Genomic DNA, 26,322 nt, shown 5'->3' with positions numbered 1-26,322 from the left:
TGACAAGATGGGTAAAGTGTGAAAACAAGTTCTCAGAACAATTTGCTGCAGAGTCTATTGGCATCAAGGCCAGACCTTGACCACTTGGTAATGTGGTTGTCTCAAATGCTCTACCCTGAACTGACTTGCCATTGAAGGGTTTCTTAATACCAAGGAATGTAAAGGAACATTCTGAACAAACACACAACTGAGCCTGAGAAACTCAGTCCAGATAAAAAAAGAAGGCAAGCTGGGCAAAACCATGTGTTTCTGTGGGAGAGTGCTTATATCTCCTCTCTGCCAGAGAAGCCTTTGGCAAGGTCTGGATCCAGATTGAGTTCTTGTTGCAGGAATTTAAAGATGAAGGACTTCCATAATAACACAGTTTTCCTATAGGCACTCTCCCAGGCACAGGCCATGATAAAGTGCACATACCTTGGATATGTCGAATATATATGGGATTCGGTTGAGACACATTCAAGATAACGTTACAGTATGAACCAACAATGGAAATATGTGTGTGTATGCAGTAGTGACAGGTAGGTTAATAAATGAGATGGATGAAACATTCTGTGCCTGAACTATTTTCCTACAAACACATACTGACAAATAGATTATTGTACACAGAATCAATCATTCCACAGCTAAAGAAATAAGTCTGACGTTTGCCATTACAAATATGAATACACAGAAACCACTCCCGAAGCAATGCTTGTAAAAATAATTGCATTTCAACATGGGCAAAATGAGTAGTTATTGGCTATATATTTTATGAATCTTATTCATTTTCAAGCAGTTCCGTTCACATACTGCTCAGTAGCCTATGTTTCTCAAAAGAAAAAATGGAAAATGTTGATGGTTAAAAGACACAACATATGTAGCTTAAAGACCCACACCTGCAAACATTTCAGCCTTGTACAAAACAAAACTGGGTGATGGATTTGCAATCGAGATCAGTCCAAGAGATGGTAGCGATGTTCTTTTCCATGAGCAACACCCTGGTTTAATCACAATAGCATCATGGCAAAGCAGCCAAGAGTGTAGTAGAATTGCCCTCATCTGACAGGCTGACATCACAGTCCACTTCCAAACAGCACTGAGCATGTATGCCATGCAATAACATATCATCCACACGACATGATAAACACATGCTTCATATTTCAGATAAGCTACTTTAAGCAGTGTTTGACAGTTCGTTTTTCACATTTAGAAAGCCTTTCTTTCTATCACTCCACCATGGTGTAAAAACAAACAATGACATGATGATCATATTTAATGAGTCAGCCTCTGGAACGCTGCGCTCCCCTCAACCTGAATAACCTTTTTATTTTGGGCGCTTGAGTGGATGTTTCATGCTTAATAAAATAGAGAGAGATGTGCAAATATGCTGAGTTGCACTTTGGCGTTAAATAAGCAGCAGCATGTGCCAAAAAGCAAAATGTTTAGAGAAAACTTTAAATGCTGACATTAAGGCCTTTCCGTGGTAGAACATGTAAACACAAGAGTCTCAGTGTTTGCCAATGGAGTTTGAGGATTATTTTATTACTTAACAGTATGTACAGGGTCTACCATGGAAAAATAACGTAACATAAGACTATATTTACAATTTGATTTTTTACAAAATGTCTTTACAGAGTTATTGGTTCAGAAAAGGTCTAGACAAGAGCACAGAAACACACACATACACACAAATCAAAACTTTTCAATACACACACATAAATAAATATAGACATTCACTGACTGTTTCACAACAAATATTTCTACAGCCAAGAACATATACAGTTTCATCATGTCCACACAAAAAGTTATAATTTCATTAATAATACAATACATATTACTTCCCAAATAATTATCTGTTAATCTGTTAATGGAATATTGCTAACATATTCATATGAGGTGACACAGATGTATTCTCATGCCTACTGAACAAGAAGGTCTCACATGCAAAACCAATATGAGCATTCAGTTTGAAGCTAGTTACACATTTACAGCTTAAAATGAGATGGACTTCTACATGCAACATCAACCTAAATGTATTATCCTCAGGTCAACTACACAGTTTTTTTTTAAATGTGATATCCTCAGGTCCACTACACAGCTCTTTAGCTACATGACTCATATATTCTGTGTGCCTAGGCGGCAGACTTGGTGCTGTACCACAAAATAAATAGGTGGAGTCTGTCTTTCACTGCTTCAAAGCTTGATTCTATTCAACACTCACATGGTACTCATTCCATTGCTCTCAAGTGTCTTTGATGTCAAATTTATGCAAAGTTTATGTGAAAAAGTATGGATATTTCCCCTGATATACTCATGAGTTTTGTGGCAAAAGAAACAGAAAAGCGTATAATCATTTTGATGATGAACAACCGGAGGGATCGCAGAGCACATTTGTCTGTGCTGTCCATGAAGATGACAGAATCGCACAGCACATGAGCACAAGAGGGAGGCCAGGGGAAGAAGGAACTAAATGAAATCTTCCTCCCATGTGTGTGTTGTTTTTCCTGAAAGCTCTGAGCTACTCCACTGAATGAGAGGCATCGGCCGTGGTGCAGGCAGACTCCCAGGCCATGGCTGTGGGGTGTGGGGTGGGGACTCATGGCCTCTCCCCTGATGGTTGGTTGGGGCGGTCGGTGTGCTGCAGTCGGCCTGTGGATGAGAGGCTGAGGGTGCCGGAGCTGGTTTGGCGGAGTGGGTCTGGTCAGCCGCTCCTCAGTGTTTCTCTGCCGCTGGTTTCTGGTGGTGTTGGTGGTGCTGCCTGAGCCGAGGCCCTGTGTGGAATGCCATTGGGGAACAACATGAGCTCTTACTCATTCTGCTTCAATCTGCCAACCATATGGCTATGCCCAACACACAGCACTGCTCTTAAGACTGTTGTCTCCAGATGCTTCATGCCCATTAAATATGTGGCCACTTCACAGTTATGCATGCCCTGTCTTTTAACATTTGGGCAGTTTTGTGATGACAGTGGTATTCAGAAGCACATACTAAATAACTACTATTTCTAAACCACTTGTTTTGGTAGCAATTTCCAGCAGAGTGCTGTTTCCTTTTAATGTACTAAATCAATTTAAACCTTTACATTTCCACCAGGTTTGAAAAGTGGCCACAAAAGCACTGGAAAAGTAGTGAAGAGAACTGGTGCTTACGATGCTGAAGGACTGGAGACACACTGGGCGTCTGAAAAGTCTTCATTGTAGCGGGGCCCTCCCCTTCTGATGTTATTACCTGCACCTCCAACCGGTAGTATGTCGCTGGCCTGAGGTTAGCCACTACCAACAGATTATGATCCTGAGAGAGAGAGAGAAAGAGAGAGAGAGAGAGAGAGAGAGAGAGAGAGAGAAAAGAGATAAAGAGAAGATCTGTAAATCAAAGGCACTTTGGGCGCACGTTCATAACAAATAGTAAATAAAGACTTTGTCATCTCTGCCCCCCTCTCTAGTGGCCCTCTTTGGTGTGATAGATGGTGTATGGGACATGTATTTATAGAGGGCCTCATCTTGTTGGGTGGTGCCGACAGGCCGCGTGTGTTGTTGATGGGGGACGTTATGTAAACGTGTGGGTTTCTCAGCCTCCTCAGCTCCTGGCAGATGAAAGCGTTTGTGCCAGTCGGCAGATGAAAAGAGGAGACGGGAAGCAACACCATCCTCACCCTCTGGGATCTCACACCGCTTCTGTCTGCACAACTATTCATATCCACCCAGAGCGCCCCTGACTGACAGCTCACAGCAGCACTCCATATCTCATCTGCGCTCCCTCTTTGTCGCCTCAAAAGGGCCTTGTAGACATAATATCCCAAACCACATGAGAGCAGGTGACCCTGCGGGTCTGGAGACAGGCATACCGGGGGGAGGATCTGGGACTGCGAGATGATGCTGTTGGGAAGGCTGTTCTGCCGGCTCTCTGTGGTCACCTCGGCCCACGTGACCTGGAAGCCCGTGATACGCTGGTGTGGCTGCGGTCGAGACACTCTCCAGAAGAAGTTCCCTGTGATGTTCCCCTCGTGGATAGAGAAGGCTGCGGTCAGGTTCTCTGGTTTGGCCAGAACTTTGGGATGCCCTGAAACTGAGAAATGTAATGTAAATGTTTACATCAAGTTCATTACGTGTCAATTTTGAAACCCAATTGGCAATGCACTGGGTACCATGTGGTATATTTTAGAATGACTCACTACTAGAAGCAGTTCTAAAATTCTACATCTCAGTACTCAGAGGAACTAACAGTTGAAAGCTGAAATGGAACTACTGACAAAGGGTATTATTTTATTTATTATATTATTTATTTTATTTATGGGGAAATAAATGGCCGGATAAATAAAAGGTTGGATACTGATGAGATATCATTGCATTGTGTATTGGGAGTTACCTGGTTCTCCAGGGCAGTGGATGGGCTTGAGGCTCTTGCTCCTGATTGTAGCACAAGATGGGGTGAGGAACGTAACGCTCTCATCCTTGGAACGTCTCTTTGACTTCATCATGTGGACAGTAACTTTGTACTTGCAGGAGAACAGCAAGCTAGGGAGGTTGATGTAGTTCTCCTGAGCCAAAAAAGAAAAACATTTGTCAGCCCTGATGACTCTCACAGACTCTCATCTCTCACAGGTCAAGTCCAAAGAAGTCCAGGAAATAATGAAATAAATGCTGTGAAAGAACAGGAAGCCCTGCCATGCTCTGTAACTGTCACTCACATTAAAGCTAGAACACTTTAAGAGATCAGTGACATTCATTTCACTAGTTTATTGAAAACTTTTCTTTGAATGAAAAGTGACAGCAGATACTGGTTCCTAATTCTTAATAGAATTACTTTCACTTCATATAAATGATATACAATATAATTATACATGTTTTTAATTCAAGATCTAAACTATTTGAGTTATTTGTGGCACAAATGTTTTAACCAGGGACTGTGGAGCCAGAATCATGGTGGAAGGGGGGCATGTACTACTGTGATATGGAGCAGACCCCAATGAATTCAAGCAAGGCACGGCATTCATACAGAGTGTAGGGGACAGGCCCACATTTGGATCTCTTTCCAGGCATCTATAGAGAAAGGATGTGCATTTCCTAGCAACCAGAGCAGAGGTCTCTAAAGAATGTGTTGATCACCAGGCCACTGCCATTCTCCATCAGACTGAGCCCAAACAGGCCCCCAGCCCAAGCCCCAGCCCCGACGCAAGGGCATGCAGGGGGGGTTGGGATAGGGGTTCAGGGAGGGTTTAATCCTGGTTCCCAGAAACATTGTTTTAGTGAATGGGTTTTATTAGCCAACACACCACATGTTCCACCACATGAACCAAGTCATTATTAAAAACAACATTCACTTGTTTCGCCCTCTTCAGGGAACTGTTAAAGCGATGGACATTTTGTTTTTGAAAAACACATGCATTTGTACCGTGGCAAGGTATCGATTGTAGAGTAATCAAGTTAGACAAGAGGGTGTCTGATTGTGAACAGCCCTCTATGCTCAGTGACTGCAAGGCCATATAAATGAAAAACATACCTGGGTGACAGACTTCTCTGGTCCCTTGGTTTCATTGTAGCTGCAGAACTCAGGTGCCCATTGTACATGGTAGCGACTCACAAGTGGGTCTAAAGCCAATAGAACAGATAGAATCATTGGGTGAGTGCCACGGGGTCCCAAGGAAAAACAAAATCCCATTACAAAAGTTGCTGAGTAGAGTAATCCTGCATCCACATATAACTCCTCTATAAAAGCCAACCCAATGCTTTTAGATCATGGCGATGCTGTGTGGCAGATTCGGTTCACTGCAACTCTTTTTCAAGAGCTCTGCTCTTGTAATCTCTCTTGCTATAAATGTATCTGCCTCACATGGATAATTCATTTCGGTGGCAAGATAACAACTTGATTTCTGGAAAAATACTGTCAATGAACAGGCAGTTCACCAAGGACACTCTTTATAAACAGACCATATAATGAAAAGAATTTAGTGGGAGCATACAGTATCAACATAGATATCTACTAGCACACCCCTCCCCCCCTCCAAATATTTCCCATTAAACGTCGCAGCAGGACATGGCCTCACTTGACTCAACTTCCCCCGTGTTGGTTATTATTAAACAGTAGTGCTTCAGTGGGGATAATCAGGGTGTTTATACTCGCAATGCCCAATGTTATTTGCAGAGTTTATTATTCATCAAGCTGTGCTGTTTAGATGTGAAATTATACTTCTCAAATTAATAATTGAGCTACGCTGTGTTAGCCCTTGGCAGGGGCCTAGATTGCGGTCGCGAGATAAAAGGGCTCCTTTGAAGACTTAGACACGGATCTGGTGCACAGTGGCTCAGAGCATTTTGGAAGCAGAAAAGAGGAATCACAGGCGAGAAGGAAGTGGGAAGAAGGCAAAAGTAAACAAGACATGTAAAGCATGGCCGACAGGGAAGGGAAAGTGGTATGTAAAGCAAAGAAAGGAACATGGCTATGGCACGCAGAGTGTGGCGCGAACACAGGTTCCTGTCCAAAAGGGCCTCGCTGATGATGGCTGATGATTTAATGCGGGTGTGTCTCAGCTGCATGGCTTTGTCCCTGTGCAATTCCACTCCAGCACAGGCAGCAGGAAAGAGAGAGAGGCTGAGCGGAGAGAGAAAGAGAGAGAGAGAGAAAGAGAGAGAGAGAGAGAGAGTGAGAGAGAGGCTGAGCAGAGGGATGAGTGAGTGCTGTAATCAGCACTAAATGAACCTGCTCCTCAGGCCGCAGCCGCAGGAGCTGATGAGGAACTCGATCCCATGCGTGGAGGGATTAGCTGGCCAGCACGGCGCAGCTGCCTGCTCCAGCCGCTCAAGGAGCCTGGGCTGCCCATTCACCTCCACCACGCTCGCGCCCACTTCCACCACCACCTCCACCACTACCAGCACCACCAGGAAACAGACCAGCGCTCGTAAATTTGGAGCTCTTTTGGGGCTGAAAATGTGCCCGTGCCGAGTCACAACCACTCAGGGCCAAGAGCCGTGTCCAGCTCTGCTAACAGTTCCAGACGAGGAAGAATTTCCCTCATTAGGATTCTGCATAAGGCCACTCCATCACGAAAACCAGGCTCCCCATGGCCTGTGCATTCTTGACTCTGTTATGTGGAGCTTGGCTTGGGTGATGACATATATTAGTAACATAACATAGACCACTGAATGGGACCTGACAAGCTGCCCTTGGAGTATGCCTTTCAAGGTTTCAGTATTTCCACTCTGGTCCTAATAGAAGGATGGGGCATATGTGCAGCTATAGAGGGGATTTCTCCATTTAACCCTTTTGTGTTCCCCTCTGGTGTTTCTTGGGCGTGACGTCAAGTCTTGTAAAACAAAATGGACTGTTTCAACACACGAGCATGGGACTGCTTTGGGGAGGATAATCTATTAAACTCAGCTTTCAATCCACTCTGAAGGCCAGGTCCACCCAATAAGTGTTTATTGTTGGATTGCCCATGCAAACCCTGGTTCTGCATGAACACATTTACACTTCTAATTAACTTGCCACAAGTAGCCATTGTTTCCTCTATGCCATTCAATGAATCGGAGCTGCAGGCGCTAATATCACAAATTCCCTGTAAAACAGCTAGAGTGACTTGGGCTGGCAGCAGAACTGAGAAGGGGGAGCTGTCGATCTGCCTTACCTCCTCTCTTCTTCCAGTAAATGCGGACTTGTAGCTGGCCATCCTGGTAGAAGGGCGTTCCCACCTCCAGAGCGCCTGCTGGGCGTTTGCTTGGTACCGAGCTGACAGCAGGACCATCTTCTTTCTTTGTCTTGGACAGCGACTCTGCTAAGGACGATTTGCAAAATAGATCTATTTATTCAAGTGTCTGAGTGTCTGATGCTTTGGAAATTGACCAGAAAAGATCAATAAACCACAGATGTGGTTGTTATAGTGGTTAATTGAAATATGTGAAGTATTTGGGAATCTCTGTGATATTACAACTTGAGATGGGCCGTAACATTGCACAGTTTTGTTGCTTCAAATCGTGTATTCTGACATGTCTCACCACTGAGAAATAGCGCGGTTGTCAGTGCTTACTTGAGTCATCGTAGAGCGCTGTGCTGAAGTGAAGGGAGGCTTTGGGACTCTTGAGGCGCACCTGTCCCCAGTACGTCACGGCCTGGAGCTCCACTGTATAGCTGCTGTTGGCCTGCAGACCCTCGAGCTCCACAGAGGTTCTGGCCTAAGATGGACAGAGCACAGACAGAGCATTGATCACGGAGCCAGACTGTGGCTAGTCAGTGTCACCCAACCCAATTGACATTGGAACCGGAGCCGGGCCTATGGGAAACCCGAGTTATGAGAAGCATATGTTGGGTGTGTGGACTGACATGGTGAGAATTACCACTCTGAGGTCTGTTTCTTTAGAACCTGTGGGAAAGACTGTGTTATCAACCCCCTGAGCGCTTAGCTACCTAATGTTTTGGTTTTGGCATTCCTTAAACAGCATGCATTTGATTGCCTTTCATTATTGACAGTGCTTGTTTTGGCATTCCAGTACCAGCAGGTCGCTCTCCAAGCACTGAGGTGCCGAAGTGAAAACCACTGGTACACGTGTCAAATGAGTATCTCATGTTGCTGTGCCCATAGGCTTCAGTGGCACATCTGAAACTTGTTACAACACTAATTTCAGCTGGAATGTGAGAGGGCTTTTGTGACACCTAGATCACGTAATGCAGTGTGGAACAATGTCAAAGATGAAAAGTTTGATGAATGCTGATGAATTTAAAAATTAGAAATGAATATAAATGTAATCCAATTGTTTTCTCTCCACATGGCTTGAATAGTCCCAACTGAAAACAAATGAGAAAAAGGGGGAAATGGCTTTTCCAAAGTACCCCTTGCAGGATACCTTGTTGTAAATAAGGCACAAACATTATGTTCTATTCCCCTTAAAAGATTAACCATCCATGTAAAAAGAGTTTAATTTGTTGAAGACGGCAATAAAACAATAATGGGACCTTGTGTTTATGCATAAACAATGGGCTTAAACAGTTTACGCAATCACAGTGATTGCCATTTGCTGTGTATCATTTCCATTGTGGGACTGTTTCTTATTTACAGCTTTGCGGGTTGCACACTCGAGTCGAGATGTTAGCACTCAGCCGTCCCGCCCAGGCACTGGGGTGTGAACCATCCAGCACCACATTAGTGAGACAGAGGGGGCAGATTTACCCCGTTGGTGGTCTTTCTCCTCTTCTTCTTGGACGGCACCACAGACTTGCCAGCAACAGTCCAGCTCCAGTAGACTTTGAAGTGGTGCACAGGGATATCTGGCTCCTCGGGAAGAGTCCAGTTGAGACAAGCCGTCACCGAGCCGTCAGCGCCGACTGTCACGTTGGTGACCTTCAGGCTGGACGGGCTGGGTGGAGCAGAGGGGTCTGTGGAAAACATCACCGCATTGTGAGTGGGCCTTTCAGCAGCTAAGGAGGTCCATTCTTGGAAAAATCCAGAACAGTGATTTATTGCAACCTTTGACTCAATTACACAAGTTTCTGATTCTTTTTTTCTCCCTCCTCAGAATGTTTTTTTCCCTCCAAAAGAACACAATCTTTCCACTTAGCTCATTTACTAGTCTAATCTGTAAACTCTTAAGGTGTCATCACAATTTTAAGTTGTTTATTAGATGGTGGTACTTTTAGTTTCAGGCTTGTCAGTGTAACAAAATGTGTGCTCTATGAATTATGTGGGTCATGTTTCTAAGTCATACTAATGACACCATAATGGCAGTATAATGCCTTTTTCCACAGACAACTCTGATGTAACATCTCGTCTGTTACTATAGCGATGGCAAGAGCACTATTGCGGACCCTCAGGCGCACGTCTGTAAATGCAGCTTTATGTTTGCTCTGCCTCTCAACATTACTGTACCTGACTGCTGAGCACATGGCCTGTATAAACAGGCTGTTAGGCCTCATATGTGGACAGGCCTTCTGACAGATGGACTGAGCCGTGAATTGCTGCCGGCTGCCGTGAGTAGCGTGTGTCTGACCGATGATGTCAGAGTAGTTGAGCCATTGAGGGCCAAATCGCAGACCAGGGGGAATTGGGTTTTAATGAGAAAATGACATGGACTGTGAGGCAGGCGGCTCCTCTTACCAAGCCTGCTCCCACCTGAAACACATTTGGGCTACTCGCGGAGAGCAATTGGATGCATCACGGAGAGCTAGCTAATGCTATCCATGCAAGATAAATAAGCAACCAATGTCACAGCAAATTGCCGCTGCAAATTATACAAGTAAGAAATTGGAATCAGATGATACACTTGTGTGCGTTTCATAAAAACACAACACCTTGACATGCTCATCAGTTCCACTGACCTCATCACGCCAGGAACACCAAACACAATCAATCAACACTACTGACCCCCCAACTCACGCAAGATGTTTTTACATCCTCAGCCGGGTGAGTTTCTAAAAACTTACTGGAATCGTGCACAGCTAATCATCTCATGGCAACAGGAAGTCAGTAGACAGACCAGAGCCTCCCAGTGTGGGTGTGTGCAACAGGAGACATCGAAAACTGTTCACAGTTCCACACCAGAGATCTGATGATTCATGACACTACAGAGAGCAAATGCATTAGCTGCTTTCTAATTGCCCTCAGGCCATGGATGTGTTGCTTCTTTGCCATTAAGTAAAACATGCCTAAATAGGCCAGAGAATAGAGGAGTATAATGCTGGCAATTGGAAATGATTGAAACTAAACCAGCTTCCAACCAAATTCATTTTTTTCTGCACACTAAATTGTAACTATGTCCAAAAAAAACAAATATATATATTGCTGAAATTAAAATGAATTCTGCCAGTATGTCACACTTTGCAGATACAAAAGTCCACATTCAGACACGTCATCACGTTTATAAAGCATCAGTATGCATCTATGCCAGCAAAAAATCATTTTGAGTTTTCAACAAAAAAAACCCACACATCTGGGTTTCTGCTAGAAAGCTCCTCAATGTCATTGGGCATTTAAGACTCTGTGCTAAAGTCTGCCTTTGGCCTCCCTGCCATCAGCGGCTACTAATCTGGGGCCAGATCTGAAGCAGGCTTGCTTACCTCATTCATCTTGGCACAGAGGCAGCCCTTACATGTATCTGAGACCTGCAATATCCCTACTAATTCAAAGATATTACACTTTATATGGCAGTAAAGAGGGGAACCCCCTCAGTGGAGGCAGATGAAGCGCTAGCTGCAACAGTGAATGGGCACGCTCTGCGCTCGTCACATCATCACAGCGCCTGGGCACTGACAGCCATCACAGTGAATTACAACCCCGGCTCACGGCTCTGCTCTGCTCATTGCGCGGTTCTGAATTGGGAGAGAAACAACGCCGTAAAAGCCAAGAAGTTTAAAGAGGCTTATGCAGTGAAAAGTGTCAATAGTGTACAAGTGTGAGTTGATGGGCTGAGGATGGCAACGCTGGGCTTTGTCACACTTCGCACTAACATCAGTGGGTTAAAACTGATTTACCACCTATGGACATGCGAACATCAACAGTTGACACACAGGGAACTATGCGTCAGGGTGCACTTCAACACTCTTGCTAAACTTGGGCACTGAAGGGGGGGACTTGCTGTAAAATCCCTATGCAAAGGTTCCACCTGTTCCCTGGTCTTAACACCAGAGCTGAGCGGGATTAGGTGTCAGGGCCAGAGCCGTAGGAACTGGCCATCAAAGTGCGGCCACCCAGGCAGACTGACCTCTGGAGGAGCGGAAATGCTTGCTGGGGGCGGTGAAGCCGCGGGTGCCATGGACGTTGACGGCGGCCACTCGGAACTGGTACCATCTGCTGGCCCTGATGTCGGCCAGTTGGACACGCTCCTCTGTAGTCTGGGGGACAGATGGAGGGAGGGCAAAGGCACACGGAGGTCAGGGGTCACGGACAGAGTCACAGGTCACATGTTTACTGCTACATCTCTCCGCTCTGACTCACTATGCTTCTCCTCAAAATCGCACAAAATCTGCACCTGTCATTTCATTAACACATATCTAAATATTTGAATAATAAAAATATATACAACAAACTTGCCAGCATCACAGAAAGGTCAAATAGGCATTTAAAAGAAGAGATGTTTGAAGCAACAATATCTACTGGATGCATGCCTACCTGTGCAACAGTCTCCCATTCCGTGGCGTCATCTTCACTGGGGTGAATCCCATAATTCCATCTCCTCTGGACCACGTAGAGGACAGGTTCCACAGAGATGTTAAATTTGGAGGACCAGTGGATGTTCAGTTGGCCCGCGGGGAGCTCCGAGAACACCAACTCCTTCCTGGGTTTGAGGGGCACTCCTGAAGGAGAGGACATACATTTCACCCATTTCACTCCAAACTTGTGGCGCTCTGTTGGACTTCTCTGGACTGAGGGCAAAATAAACACATAAAACACCATCCGTTCTAATCACAGCCATCGCACTGAGCGGGCGCTCAACCTCAGGGAAGGAACACATGTTTTGACAAATGCTTTCTATGGAGGATGTGAGTACATCTGGATTAGACAAGTGCTATCTGGGGTATTGTGGGCTGAGAGCTCCTCTTTGTCGGAGAGAACACAAACACACTCCATTTGTATCATTGTTCCCCCCATTCAACCCTATAAACCATAATAAATGTGTCCATGTGCTATAAATTATAGATTTATTAAGCGCAGGGCTTTAAAACAAAATCATCCAGCGTGACAGATTAACTCTCCCCACTCAATTTATTACTAGTGAGATATGCTGAGCCGCTGATTGAGGAGCAGCCCGTAGGTTTAATGAAATGGAAATAGAGAAGGAAGCTCTCTAAGTGCAGAGGAATGCTGAACAAATTCCACACTTCTCTATAAATCACTACGCTTCTGATGGAATAATAGAGGACTTGATATTTAGCACCTGAGCACCTCTACTGTTTTGTGTGGGAGGAAGAGCATAAACACATGAAGCCATTCCTCAGCTAAGAGTACCTGAATGAACCATGAGCTGATCATTGTCTTCAGTCTTTGGGAGACCCTCCTACTTAATGTATTCCATAAGTTAAGGCATGGAAATGGTCATTGTAGCTCTATCAGGGAGTTCACTTTTTGCACAGAGGCCCACATTATTGTGATCTATTCTTCAGGGTGGACGTGTGATTTAAATAAGACAGAGGAGGACAGAGGCGTCCGCCAGGCACATATGGGGCCGTTCCTGCGTGCGCCTCTCCAGGGCTCTCCGAGCGAACAGCTGCCTGTCATTGTGCTGTGGTTTTCACAGGCCGAGCGTGTGTCACACCTCCCAGCACAATGTGTAACGCAATAACAATACCGCAGCATTCCTCCTCCCACGGCTGCTGGCAAGTCCTGCCCCCCCCCCCTCCCCGCGCACCCCCTCCTCATCTGAGAGAAGACACACCACAGCGTTACGTGCTCAAGCTCTCCTCTGCTCCAGCACTCACCCACATACGACACAGTCTGCCAATCATAATCATGGCCCTGGCTTGGCCATCCCCCCCCTCTGCACCTCGTCCAAGAATCATAGCTGCAGCATCCATGTTCCACACACGTTCTCCGGCAGCTTCCAGCAGCCACGCTCATGATGCAGCTCATGTTACCTCACCCGCTCACATCACCTCCATCACAAGAGAAGTGTCTATTTATGGCTATCAGGTTCCAGTGGTGCACTCGCAGATTATAGCCTTCTTTAACCACATGTGAAGTCTACGAACCTAACCAATCAGCAACAGAATTGCGAGCCAGTCACATTGACTTCCATGGTGCAACCCTTCAAAAATCCATCTCCCAAACCGACAGAATGAATCAGAACTTCAACCTTTGGCATCACTGATTGGGCTCATATAACATGAAACTGTTGCACTGGAATATTTGAATATGAAATGGTCCAAAACAACTCCTAACTGGTCATTTTTCCTCTCCAAAAATCATGAAGCCATGAAGTGCAATGTATGGAACAGGAGAGAATATGGAGCTTCACATTCCTTTGTGCCCAAACATTCCATCTTTGCCTGAAGAGGTCTTGGCTCTGGCAGCGTGCAGCTTACAGGAACCAGCCTCCCAGCAGCAAGCTCTCCAGCCCTTTGGGAGGAGTGAGCTTTACAGACTTTACTGTCCGCAAGCTACAAGTCTCGCTGAATATAGCAGTCTAATGAGGACAACTCCGCAACGCTACAGAGTGTAAACTCAGCAAGAAGCAGATATCACAGCATAATTTTTGCATTAATTTTTTCATTGCAATAATTACGAGATTCCATAATTAGATCCCAAAACCTTGGCAAAATCTGAACGTTTTAGAGAAAAAAGATGAAAAGAAATGTCTGCTGGTTCCCTACACAAACCTACGCCAAGGCCTCAGGCTTTGAACAGGGCGAGATGGAACAACAGAGTGGATCTGCGCTGTTCCAGCTTGGGGGTGCAGATGTAATGGAAGACCCCCAGCGCACTGTGGAACAAAACCCCAGCATGGGCTCCTCTGTCTCTGAGTGTTCAAAGATCTCCTGCGCACAAAGAGGGTCGGGTTCTTTGAGCCGGTTCCCCCTCTGTCAGGGACACGCTCTCCCAGGACCTCCACCTGCACGCTGAGAACATCTGAGAACCATCTCACCCTGAGCAACGCTCAATTGCACCCCACTCATGATGGGGTAATCGTTTCCAGCATTATGGATCATCCCCCCCTCGGCACCATTACGAGGCTTCTGCACACGTAGAAGCAATTAGAGCTTCAGAAAACTGGCCAAATAATTAGATGTTTGCTCAGTGCAAACTGAAGTGGTGATTTATAATGAAGAAATTCAGTCTACCTGGAAATGAGGAGGAATGAACATACATGCGTGGGTCTTAGGAAGAGGATCTCTTGCTGTTCTATTTTCACATGCTGCTATCTGAAAGAATTGCTTCATTTATGACTTACTGCCTGGCATGAGATTGCAAAGACTTCGGAATAACATCCCATCAAGGATGTACTTGATGGAAAACACATCTACGTGCACTGCAAGCATACACAGGCTTGCACAAATCCATCTATACAGACACACATACATCATTGAGCTTTATACTGTATCAGTCCTTGTGGGACCTTTGTGGAGCTTTTTCTCTGTCCATTTCCCTTCTCTTTAACTTTCCCTGACGCACACACACACACACAGAGAGAGAGAGAGAGAGAGAGAGAGAGAGAGAGAGAGAGATGGGTACAGGGTTGTTACTATGGTTCTTCAAAGCTGCATTCTGTTTCTCCCCAACTGAGTTCAGTTCCTTTAAAGCCTTGGCCTTGGGCTACACTATGTTCAGATCATAGAGCAAGAAGTTCCATTTCAGAGCTCAGTCTCGGAGGACTTTAAAACAATGCTTCACTTCCCAGAGCATGGCCTCTAAACACCTCTCCTGCGCTCCAAGTGCTTCACACATAAAGAGCTCTGAGATTTGAGTCTCTTGTTGAATCCTTTGTCTCGTTTTGCAGAACTGCAAGCTGAGCCATCACGCAAACAGAGCTGTTCCTGTGATACTACATAGAATACATTATACATGATCATTTCACAGAGATAAATGCTCTATTTATTCTGTGGGCTCTGTAAATACATGTGCACTTTCCTGAAAATAATGTATAGTTGTTAAATAAATCAAACTGTGCCTATCAAAATAACCTATTCATGAACATACCATGATACATTATGGATCAGCCAGTGTGGTGTGGTATAAACCAGTACATTTTACTTGTTTGTGCATTTGTGTATATTTGTGTATATGTGTGTGTGTGTGTGTGTGTATGTGTGTGTGTGTGTGTGTGTGTGTGTGTGTATGTGTGTGTGTGTGTGTGTGTTGGGGGGGGGGGGGGGGTTGTGTGTGTGTGTGTGTGTGTGTGTGTGTGTGTCTGTGTGTGTGTGGATCTGTACCTTTGTAGAGGTTCTTGGGCAGCTGACAGGTGTGTCCACAGCCGTTGGAGCAGCACCTCTTGACAGTGGAGCACTCGCTGTCCTCCTCACAGCTCTCCACGCAGGCAGCGGCGAAGCCAGTGGCCTTCTCGGGGGCCGGGCAGTCGCCCTGCTTGGCCGACTCCACCGACTTCAGAAACTCACAGCTCGTCAGACACTCGTAGTGCTTCTTGGGGAAAAGCGGCTGAGGAGCATTTTTTTTTTTTTTTTTTTGGACAGAGCAGAGTAAAAGCAGGGGGGAAAGGGAGGAAAGAAATATGACTTGAAGGAAAAACCCATGTCAGATTGATTTGAGAAGCCAAGTGCAGCACCGCCTGTTAGGTCAGAGAGGTGCCCCATTATAGGAATAGCCCTGTTTACATTGCAGCTCATGACTCATGAGTTTGATGGGTGGGTGGGTAAGGGCTTTGATTCGGTAATGTACGGCATGCCATTAAGAACACAGAGCTTCCACTTCAGCCTTATTCTCTCATCATTTCCCTTATTGAATTTTCCCAGCCTACAGGGAGCACTCAAACAGCAGAGTCGGTGACATACCTCACATAAGTCCTGGCACTGGTTCTCCTTCAGGTCCCAGGACTCTTTGCAGGGCTCAAGGCACTGGGAGAGGGGCAAGACAGAGCGAAGAATGGAGTGAGAGAGACAAGGAGAAAAGGAGAGACAGACAGTGACAAAAAAGGACAGAGTCAGTGCCTCAAAGAAAACACCACATCAAAGCAGCCGGCTGCCTCCACACCGTCTGCCAAGCACCTTCCACTTTCACACTACACACACACACACACACACACACACACACACACACACACACACACACACACACACACACAGACACACACACACACACACACGCGCCATTATCCACATGATGCAGCGCACTCCCACAAAGCAAACATGTCCCCAAAAATACCTCCACACAGGACACACAGTCCTCTAATATTTACCAGACCAGCAATGTGTTAGAGTGGCGGCGAATAGGGGACGGCTCAGCATAAAAGATTCGGTTGCCGGCGGTGCGTGGCGTTTGGCTGGTGGGAGCGCTCGGAGATTCCTTTGGGGATGCATCAGTACTCGGTCCTGCTCACGTCTGGACCTGATAGGCTCTGGCATCAGCACCACGCTTCTCTCTGTACCACTTCCAGTTGTGCACTGGGAGCAGCCTAATGGATGATACACCCCGTTTAAATGTTCCTGGGATTCCCTTCTTTGCCACACATGGAACTTATTTACTGGATATTTTACGTGGGTTGCAGATAAAAGAGCTATGCACTATAATGTAACAACAACGCCAGGCACCCAGTCAAACATAGCGCATGAGAAGCGCAGAGAAAATGTATCACTACAGTCATATTCTTTTGGTCGTAAGTGCAGCTATTTACCCACAACAAATCAAATCCAATGTGTCCAAATGTAATAAAAGATGAAAGTTCATGCATGTCTGATAGAATCATGCTGAGTCCACCACAACAAAGAGCGCATCTTTAGACGGGATCGAGCAGCGAGCAAACGGCTCATACGTTCCTGGTGCCGGCCGCTCGGAGAGAGAGAGAACCCTGGGAGTGCGCTCGCTCGCAGGGAGAACCGAAACCTGCGGTCGGGCTGCTTCTGTGCAGCCACTGGGGCCGACCCAAACCACACCAAGCAGACAAGCGGCCAACCAGACTCAGCCCTTTTCAATTTGAGCCTGGGTCTACCCCGAGCCCTGCACGAGCATCCCGCTGCAGAGACAGCCTGGGAAGGAGCCCACGTTAGGTTCACGTCCATACAGATGACCGGGGCTGTCTGAGCTGCATGAGGGAACGGCCAATCAACGGACTTATAGTGTGCCGAAAATACAGACCTAGGTAGCCTTCTACATCTACAGTAACAAGGACTCCCGAGATGGGAAAATCAGGGCAAATCAGGGGAGCAAAGGGAAAATGGACTTTTACGAGAGCCTCTGTCTGATGCACTGCTCACTGCGCAGTTGTTTATGGCTCTTTAATTCGCTCATTAGGCGGGTCCATCGTTATAATGCCATTCCCACAGAAAACGTTTATTTGGCTTTAATGGCGAGTGTGGGACACGCACATGCTGAAGCGTACAGCCTGGCTCCTGTGAGGCTGAAATCAAGGGGGCCCGGCGCGCAGGCACTGCCAGTTTTACACTCCGCAAGTCTCTTAATTAGCACTTGGCGTGTCCTATCTCAGGGGAGGACGTGTGACATTGTCTGGCCACGCAAGTGTTAAGTGGCGCAGACGTGGTGCTGAGAGATGGGGGCCATTGTGTTAAGTGGGCAGAACATCTTCACTCATGACTCAGGCACTGGTTGTCCAGCCTGATTATGCAGGGCCTAAACAATTGTGAGATTAGAGAACACAGGTGATGAGGTGTTCAGAATGCACACTGGCTTCCTGGAATCCGGTGCAAGTGTTCCTTAATGATGATTAGATTGGGGCCAGTGAAAGCCCACATCACAGCAGGCCTCACGGAATGGAACTCAGGGAATAGGGAACACTGATTTAGAAATTCAGAGGTGAGTGAACGCCAATATCTGAACAGATTGGTGGAAAATTTGACGACAACCAGATGATGTTGAAATTGCATGGTGATGTGGATTCTCCCCCACAAGAAAAAGAACTCCACGCCGAGCTGACCAAGGCAAGGCATGAAACTAAAGAGAGGGATTTATCCTTCCCTCACGGCAACATAGCAGCACCCTTAGTTTGATTTCCAGTGCGTCTTCGAGGCCATACCTGGACAACGACTTGCGTGGCTCCAGCAGACCCGCCGGGGAAATGGAGGAAACAAGCTCATGCACAGGCCAAGGCTCTAAATCCCCTCTACAAATCTCTAAACACACATAAAGCCCAGGATCAGGGCCGCTCTCGCTCTCACCGCTCCCATGGACACAGGATATGAAGGCATTACAATAGTTAAAGGGGGGGAAGGTCTCAAATCCGTCTATACTTCTTTTTTTGGCCCTTTAATGGTTCTCTTTTAACAATAATGCCCAGTACCTTAGAGGGCTCTGTCTACCTGTTGATACTATTCTCACGCAGCAGGATAAGCTGCATTCATTCACGTTCATCCCTTTCATGGAATTTTTGGCATTTTTCAGCCTTTCAGAGCGGTAAGGTGTGTCACAAAAGGTGAGGGTGGCAGCAGGTAAGTGAGCAGTCGAGCGTCTGAAACCCCTGCACAGGTGTGCTGATAACTGACAATCTGTCAGCGTTTCCCAACAGTCCCACCCACACACTGACAGTTTAGCAGGGAAAGGGAAGGGTGACAACAGATGTCTTGCCAAAGCAAATATGAGAGCTCTTTATAATTACAAAGCCGCTTGCATCAATCAAAAATATAGCTTTTAAAACACATGTTTACAACTGGATCCATTCACCACAGTAAGTGCTGATTGTTAGGATCAGGTGTTCTGTGTCAGTGTCCTCGGGGATCCAGAACAGAAGGGTTTTGTTCAGATGACTGAATCTACATGGTGAAATGATAATAAAAAGAACCACCATTTTATTGTGTAGGAGCAAAGGATACTGTGGCGGTGGGGAGAAATGCACACTGGTTCCCTGTGCAGACCCAAACACGAGCTTTGCCGGCTTTACCAGAAGCTTGTAAGTCCAGTGAATGGCGGCTAGAGCAGCCTGCAAACAAAAGCATTGTGCCTCACCCGCTCCCTTTGTGTTGTTATCTTCTTCCCCAAAAGTGACACATTCTGCATGGATAAGTAGGGTCTGCCGTTGGGCTCTTTTCTTTTTCCCATTTCACGCTGTAATAAAATGCAGCAGTTGTTGCACTGGGGAACCTTGAAAGGCTTTATGTGGGGCCGATGTGAAAGTCAGGATGAATGGCAGCCCCGCCACAATCTCTCCTCCCTGGGTAAAGGCAAGGGGATGGGGGTGGGGGGGGAGGGTGGGGCAGACAACTAAAGAGGACACTGAGCATCCAAAAACAAACTTCCCTGTGGCATTTCAAGATTATCTCTGTCTCGTCCTGAAACATGCACATCCCAAAGGGGACAGCTGAAACAACATAAACTATGCTGAGACGAATGTACAAAAGGCAGCTGAGGTGCTTTGCTTTGCTTAATGAAGCATGAAGTGCTACCAGTGAAGATTGCCGCAGGCTTTACCATACACACTGCAGTCATAATAATAAGAGGCACATAACTCTTGAAATTGAATCACACGGGAGGAATAGGCACGCACACAGAACAAGCTCACACAAGAGAGAACGCATGTGTGTGGCCAGGCTCCACAGCAGACACTCAGACACACACACAGACACACACAAACACACACAGCCATGTGTATGTTGTTATCAAATGACACACACAGACACACAGACACACACACACACACACACACACACACACACACACACACACAAACACACTCAGCCATGTGTATGTTGTTACCAAATGGCTGGCCACTACAAATGTAATTCTCCTGTTAAAAACAACCAGATGAGAGCCAACACTTCCTTTTCTACACCAGTTCCACCAGATGAAAAACTTTCCCTCCAGCGCACCTCCCCACTTTCGGTCCCTCTCTCTCTCCCTCTCTCTCTCTCTCTCTCTCTCCCTCCCTCCCTCCCTCTCCCTCTCTCTCTCTCTCTCTCTCTCTCCCTCTCCCTCTCCCTCTTTCCATCTCTCCCCCACCGACGCTAAGCGTTGTTCTGCCTGAAACAACGCGGTGAGGCTGCGTGTCAGCTCAGTGCGGAGCAGCGGGAGATTTATGGAGTGTGAGCGGAATGGCGGAGAGGTGAGCAGCGGGATCGCGCCCCCGCTGTGGCCCCAGCCAGGGAGGGGCCTGGGAGAATCTCCCTTTGTTGATCGGCCGTGTAAATTCAGCGTCCCCGTTTGGTACTGTACAGCACTGAGTTATGTGTCCTCTCCCAGCCCTTGCTATTTTCACAAACGTGGGGGGGACTCAATCCCCCCCCCCCCCCCCCCTCCTATATGGAAGTGAGTATCGACCCAGCGAGCCCTCCTCAGGTTGATCGCCATCCTTGAGCTTCATATCGGTTTGTGGACCTATTTCTCTCTCCTTTTCTCTTTTACACTCTTTTAGGCTTCCTGACAAGCATGCACACACACACACACACACACACACACACACACACACACACACACACACATACACACACACGCGCACAAACACTAACACAGGGAAGGCTGTAAGCACCATTACTCTTGATAGTTCCCCTGTCAACCCATGGTCTACCCTTTACAACACCTCATTCTTATTCATGGCATGGGCCCTGCTTCCAACAACATTATCATAACATAAAGTCAGTTTCATTCTTGTCCAAATCCATACTGCAGTCAGGCATTTTATTCCTTGCCCGTGTTAAAATATCCACACAGGCTTCCTGGCATATCGGGAATTAAAAATTAATCTCTTGCTGGGCACAAGGGAGGTGAACTCAGTCCCTATAACCACAGAGCTTCACAGAATAATTAGCCCTGCTGGGGTATGTATCTCATGTATCTCTACAATTGTTGAACATACTCACACTGTGCTGAAGACCTCACTATCACTAACACTTTCACTGCTGTGCTATTTCCCTCCATACAATTTTGCAATACCTACACAGCCTACCTACCTAAATACCTACACATACCTACGAATGCTTTCCAACTGTGGTGTGTATAGGAATGAGAGGTGAAGATTGATAGCGACGCCTTGATCTCAACTCGCGTGGAAACATGTGGCATGCACTCTGTGAACTTACAGATATTTTATCATGGCTCAGTGAAATCTTTATTCAGAGAAGCTATTTTTCAAAAATGTGGCAATGGACAGGATAGCACAAGCTATCAAGTATGGTATCATTCTCCTTTTTGGTAAATCAACACAGGTGTGTGTTTGCAAAAGCAGTCTGAACATGCTGCCACATTTAAGTGTGTGAGTGGATTAGGCATGTCAAGGTTGGAGAAAGAGCGCGACTGATTAGCTTCGGTGCTTCGACTCCGCAACTCGACTCTCGCCCCAACCCCCTCCATCTTTCATCAGGACTCAAGCACTGGTTTGACTCAAGTTGCATCGGACTTGAAAGGCATCCACATCAGTTTGTGTTGGTCGTGGTGTTTACCAAGGATTCCATGAGTCATGTAGCCCTGGACCCTTTGGCGGGTTCAGAGTACAACAACGCTCACCAAACTGAATTTCGAATTCACCACTGCTGTCATATAAAAGCCTTTAGGGGAAGGGAGGCTGTCTGCTTTTCATCGCTGAGCTTAGATGTGAATTGTCAATCTGACTCATATGTTTACAATCATTCAGCTTTCAAACATTTATTTGAGCAATTACCGTATCTATCCACCCATCCGCCCAGATATTTAGTTATGTCATTTACTGTAGAAAAGCCACGCTGAATGCACACTCTTTGTGAGCTGGGTGATTCAGTAGCTCTTAGAGTCTTAGAGACGGTAAAAGGCCATAAGAAACTATGAAAATATCCAGCGATTTGAAGCTTAACAAACGCCTACATGGATTATAGACACAATTCAAGCACAACAAATTCCCTTAAAAGTATAGCTCATAGGTCTACTAGCATTGGTCTAAGCAACACACCCAACACGTTTAATCGCTCAAAGTACTTAGATGGAGCATTGCCTCCTTTGAAGGGGAAAAGAGAACACTGCTGAATTGCCTAGCAGGTGGTATCAAACAGACATTCTTGAAGTATCACCTCAATTATTAATTTAAATGCAGTTGGAGAAGCAGACAACAAAAGGACTGGGAGGGATAGCTCAGCAGAATGGGCTGGGAGGGGGAGGAGGAGGGGGGGGGGGGGGGGGGGCGGCGGGGCGGTGTTTGGGGGATTCTATGAATTATACATGCACCTCACAATCAGAGGTGCCTGTCTTATTTATGAGCTGGAGGAAAAAGTGAAACGGCTCGAACAGCACTAGGCTTTGTCGACAGTGGAATGTAATAGCCAATTCGCTTAATTCTTAATGAACCTGACGTCTCGCGCAGACAACACCCACCCCCCACCGCCGCGGATCAAACTACAACTGCGCCCATTCAACAGTTGCTCTTGTTCTGTTGTTGTTGTTGTTGTTGTTGTTGTTGTTGCTGGTATCATGAGACAGCCCGTGCTGTAGATCTGGGAGAGTGGGTTAATTGGTGTTGATAAACTAGTTTAGGGTGTGCCGAGCCTGCTAGCGCCGTGGTGGCACAAGCTGAACTTAGTGCTCCTCTGGGGGCTCCGTTTACATTCTGTGACAATTAGACTCAACAGGATACATCCATCAGGAGAGGTCAGATGCCTGATAACAGCCTGCTTGGTGGTTTTTCAGGGGCCACAAGCCTGGGAAAGTCAGCCGCTCAGCACAGCGCCTGGATCATTCTGGCTAGCTTCTCAGAAGATTTCCTGAGCAAGAACACAACTCTTCTTAAGACTGCATAATATTAAGGAGGTGGCGACGGCAAAACCCACAGTCTTCAAGAAATGATGGACACTTCAAAATGCCACCGAACACAAACTAATGTGTGAACATGCTGTGCCTGCTTCAGATTCAGATATACACTCCAGAGCAGAGCATGAGTTCCCATGGCCAGGCTTTGGTTGTGGGCTGCACATAGCAGTCATGCCATGTTGTGAGTATGCAGCCTGAAGTGAGGAGTGAGGATGTGGACCAATCATTTTCAATCATCTGCTGGGGAATGCGGCTACAGTATGGTGCGATTTAGGGAGCTATAAGGCCTTCAAAATAATTAACATGCTCCATTATTCCAGCTTAGACCAGCTGGAAGTCATAGGGCAATGGAATAGCAAATGGAACAGATTTAAACCGTTGCACGTTTCAGGGGATCAATGTGGGATTAGTCCAGAATGGATGACTTTTTGATTACTGATAAATTGGGTGTCCTTAGGAATCTGAGCAGGCACACTCACTCCCCCGACATACTGACCAGACAACCAAGAGGCTTAAGATAATTGAGTAGCCCCTGCTGAACCATTTCAAGTAAAGCTCAACAAATGTCACTGCTGCTGCAGCAAACTGATAAACATGCAGTTTGTAAATTGTGCTGTGTAGCAAAGAATGCTACGACAACTTTAGCTATAGTGGTACAAAGTTCACTTTGCCCATCCAATCCAAATACAGTTGGAATTACATATTTCTAACAAATAGAACATGTTTTGAATATAAATCTCCATATTCTCAACTGTCTAGTGCTCCAGTGGTATCAGTGGGTAGGCTGCTATTAATTGACACATCACTGTGGTTAATTGCTAGGTCACTGAAACAACTAAATCAAATGTCAGAAACATTCAATCCATCAGTGTTGACCTCTATCCCATGTTATCGGTCCCTTTTGAGGGCTTTTTCTGGTCCATCTGCATCATCTCGGGAGGCTTCCAGAGAGGACAGAACTATCAGAGGAACTTGCGGATGCTGATAAGAAAGATAGGCCCTCAGAGAAGCAGTACACACTCTGGCATGAGGATAATCACAGACATTCTTTCTGTGACAAGTCTTTATTGCTTAAAGAGGATTTTTACAAGCTGTCGTAATTCAGATAATCCTCCTTCAACACCAGCTAAATTAAAAACAAGCTGTTATTTGACATGCAGACACATCAGATCATGACAGCTGTAAAGAAACAGATTATTTCTCAATCAGGATATATTTGGAATGCAGATGCTATATAAGTACACATTCCTGATGACACACTTTAACATGCAACCCACATTCAGTCCTTTTGAAGATATATATATATAAAACAAGCAAGCAAGCCACTACAGCTTGCCAACTGTTTGAATCCAACATAAAAGTCACCTCGCTCCTTTTCAGACATGACTAGTCTGAGAAAAGAACAATGACCCTGGGAGTGAGCTAGGCTGCAGCAGGACTCCACCTCTCTGCATGCCCCAGTCCGGCTCCTCTTCTCTTTTTTTCACCCCCATCCTTGCCACCCACCATGTGAATAATGAGCTCCACAGATAGCAGGCAACAGCGCGGGCCCCCTCCTTCACCCAATGAAACTTAACAGCCATGTCCAGAGCTGCTCCTCCCTGCAGAGACTGACCAGCCCTCTGCGCCACTCTTCCGCCACCCACACACCCGGCCAGACTCGCAGCCCCACACCCCCCACGTCCCCCCACACCACCACGGCACAGGACAGAGGTAAATATTAATGGATAAGGGATCCATTAATGTGTTTAGTGAAGCCACTGTGGAAAGCTATGAAATGCTGAGAAATAAATGGTCCATGTTAAGGCATCTGCAAGAGGTAACAGCATCATGAAAAGTGAGAATCAAAGACAAAGACAGAGAGAGAGAGAGAGAGAGAGAGAGAGAGAGAGAGAGAGGGAGGAGAGAGAGAGAAGAAGAGAGAGAGAGAGAGAGAGAGAGAGAGAGAGAGAGAGAGAGAGAGAGAGAGAGAGAGAGAAAAGTGTCTGACAACTAAATATTTGGACTGGATCCAGTTAAGTCTCAATGCAGGGGTACAGGAAAAAATGGTAGTTTCACACTCAGTGGCGACTGACCTTTAGCTGTAGTCTGCTTTGTCTACAAAGGTGGCACACCTCATACACACATGGCGCAAGGTGTGAGAGTCTGGCTGAAGAGAACCAAAAGGTGCTTTGATGCATTTCCTGCCAGACAAGGAAACCAGCTTCGCCACACAATAAAACAACCACCTAGCACCTACCTCTTTTTCAGGGGACCCTTTATGACTGCTGGCCGCCAAAGAAAAGATGACCACACAAAGAGCTCACAGTGTAACGCCAGCACTCTCCGGCCAAGTTTGAAGCAAATGGGGAAAGTGATATTTTCCCTGAAGCAAAAATTATGTCTTAAATGAAGATTAATGAAGATGCGTGCAGTGCCAGCGCTACCAATTTAATTCCACTGGACTGAATGACCTAGAAACAACACTACCATTTGAGACGTGTCGCCTGACAGTTCTCAAGCACAAGTAGAGAGAAGGAGAGAGGAAACCAGCAGTATTCCAACAACACTCTTCCCTGAAAGCCTTAGGGGTGTGTTGTGATTGTCATTCTGACCTTTATTTTTCACGTTTACATCGAATTCAAAGGAGATCTCAAGAGTGATGCCACTGAATAAACACTCACACACAAGCCATATCTTCAGGGCTTTCCCTCACAATAGGCACCATTGCAAAAAGCGCAGTTTGAAAAGAGACACCTGGGCATTTCAGTCTCATTAAGGACACGACTCCCTGCAATTAAATAGCGGCCCTATAGACGCCATCGCCCAAAAGAGCCTTTCTACTGGCTGATGAGGAAGACCTTGGAAGTAGAATAAAGAGGGGGAAGAGGATGCTGGAGCGAAGTCTTACCGCTCAGGGAGGCCGAGTTAGAGATTAATGAATTAATCTTCCTTAGCCTTGCAACAGGGGCCTCTCTGTTCACTGACATATTCATTTCAGCATAACAGAATAAAAAGAGGAACACTTTTACTACTTCAGTTTCTAAATGTTCGATTGAAGA

At 46.2% G+C, this 26,322-nt stretch overlaps 1 protein-coding gene across 2 annotated transcripts in view; it reads right to left on the bottom strand.

Moving 5' to 3' along the window:
* Nucleotides 1-1,500: 1,500 nt before the first annotated feature.
* Nucleotides 1,501-26,322, bottom strand: part of LOC121701119 (anosmin-1) — a 34,012-nt gene continuing 9,190 nt past the window's right edge. The window contains exons 3-14 of one of the 2 annotated variants that reach the window (XM_042084098.1): nucleotides 16,402-16,464; nucleotides 15,826-16,048; nucleotides 12,071-12,255; nucleotides 11,664-11,793; nucleotides 9,137-9,342; nucleotides 8,000-8,144; nucleotides 7,601-7,747; nucleotides 5,479-5,567; nucleotides 4,345-4,516; nucleotides 3,824-4,044; nucleotides 3,129-3,270; nucleotides 1,501-2,750 (exon numbers count right to left, since the gene is read on the bottom strand). In XM_042084098.1, the coding sequence (XP_041940032.1) occupies nucleotides 2,692-2,750; nucleotides 3,129-3,270; nucleotides 3,824-4,044; nucleotides 4,345-4,516; nucleotides 5,479-5,567; nucleotides 7,601-7,747; nucleotides 8,000-8,144; nucleotides 9,137-9,342; nucleotides 11,664-11,793; nucleotides 12,071-12,255; nucleotides 15,826-16,048; nucleotides 16,402-16,464 (1,782 nt within the window). In that variant the 3' untranslated portion in view covers nucleotides 1,501-2,691. The remainder of the gene's footprint in view (nucleotides 2,751-3,128; nucleotides 3,271-3,823; nucleotides 4,045-4,344; nucleotides 4,517-5,478; nucleotides 5,568-7,600; nucleotides 7,748-7,999; nucleotides 8,145-9,136; nucleotides 9,343-11,663; nucleotides 11,794-12,070; nucleotides 12,256-15,825; nucleotides 16,049-16,401; nucleotides 16,465-26,322) is intronic. The other variant, XM_042084099.1, reaches the window with a different exon arrangement.

Source organism: Alosa sapidissima, chromosome 2 (genome assembly GCF_018492685.1).
Source record: "Alosa sapidissima isolate fAloSap1 chromosome 2, fAloSap1.pri, whole genome shotgun sequence".
Taxonomy (NCBI): domain Eukaryota; kingdom Metazoa; phylum Chordata; class Actinopteri; order Clupeiformes; family Clupeidae; genus Alosa; species Alosa sapidissima.
This window is presented reverse-complemented; position numbering and strand designations above follow the sequence as displayed.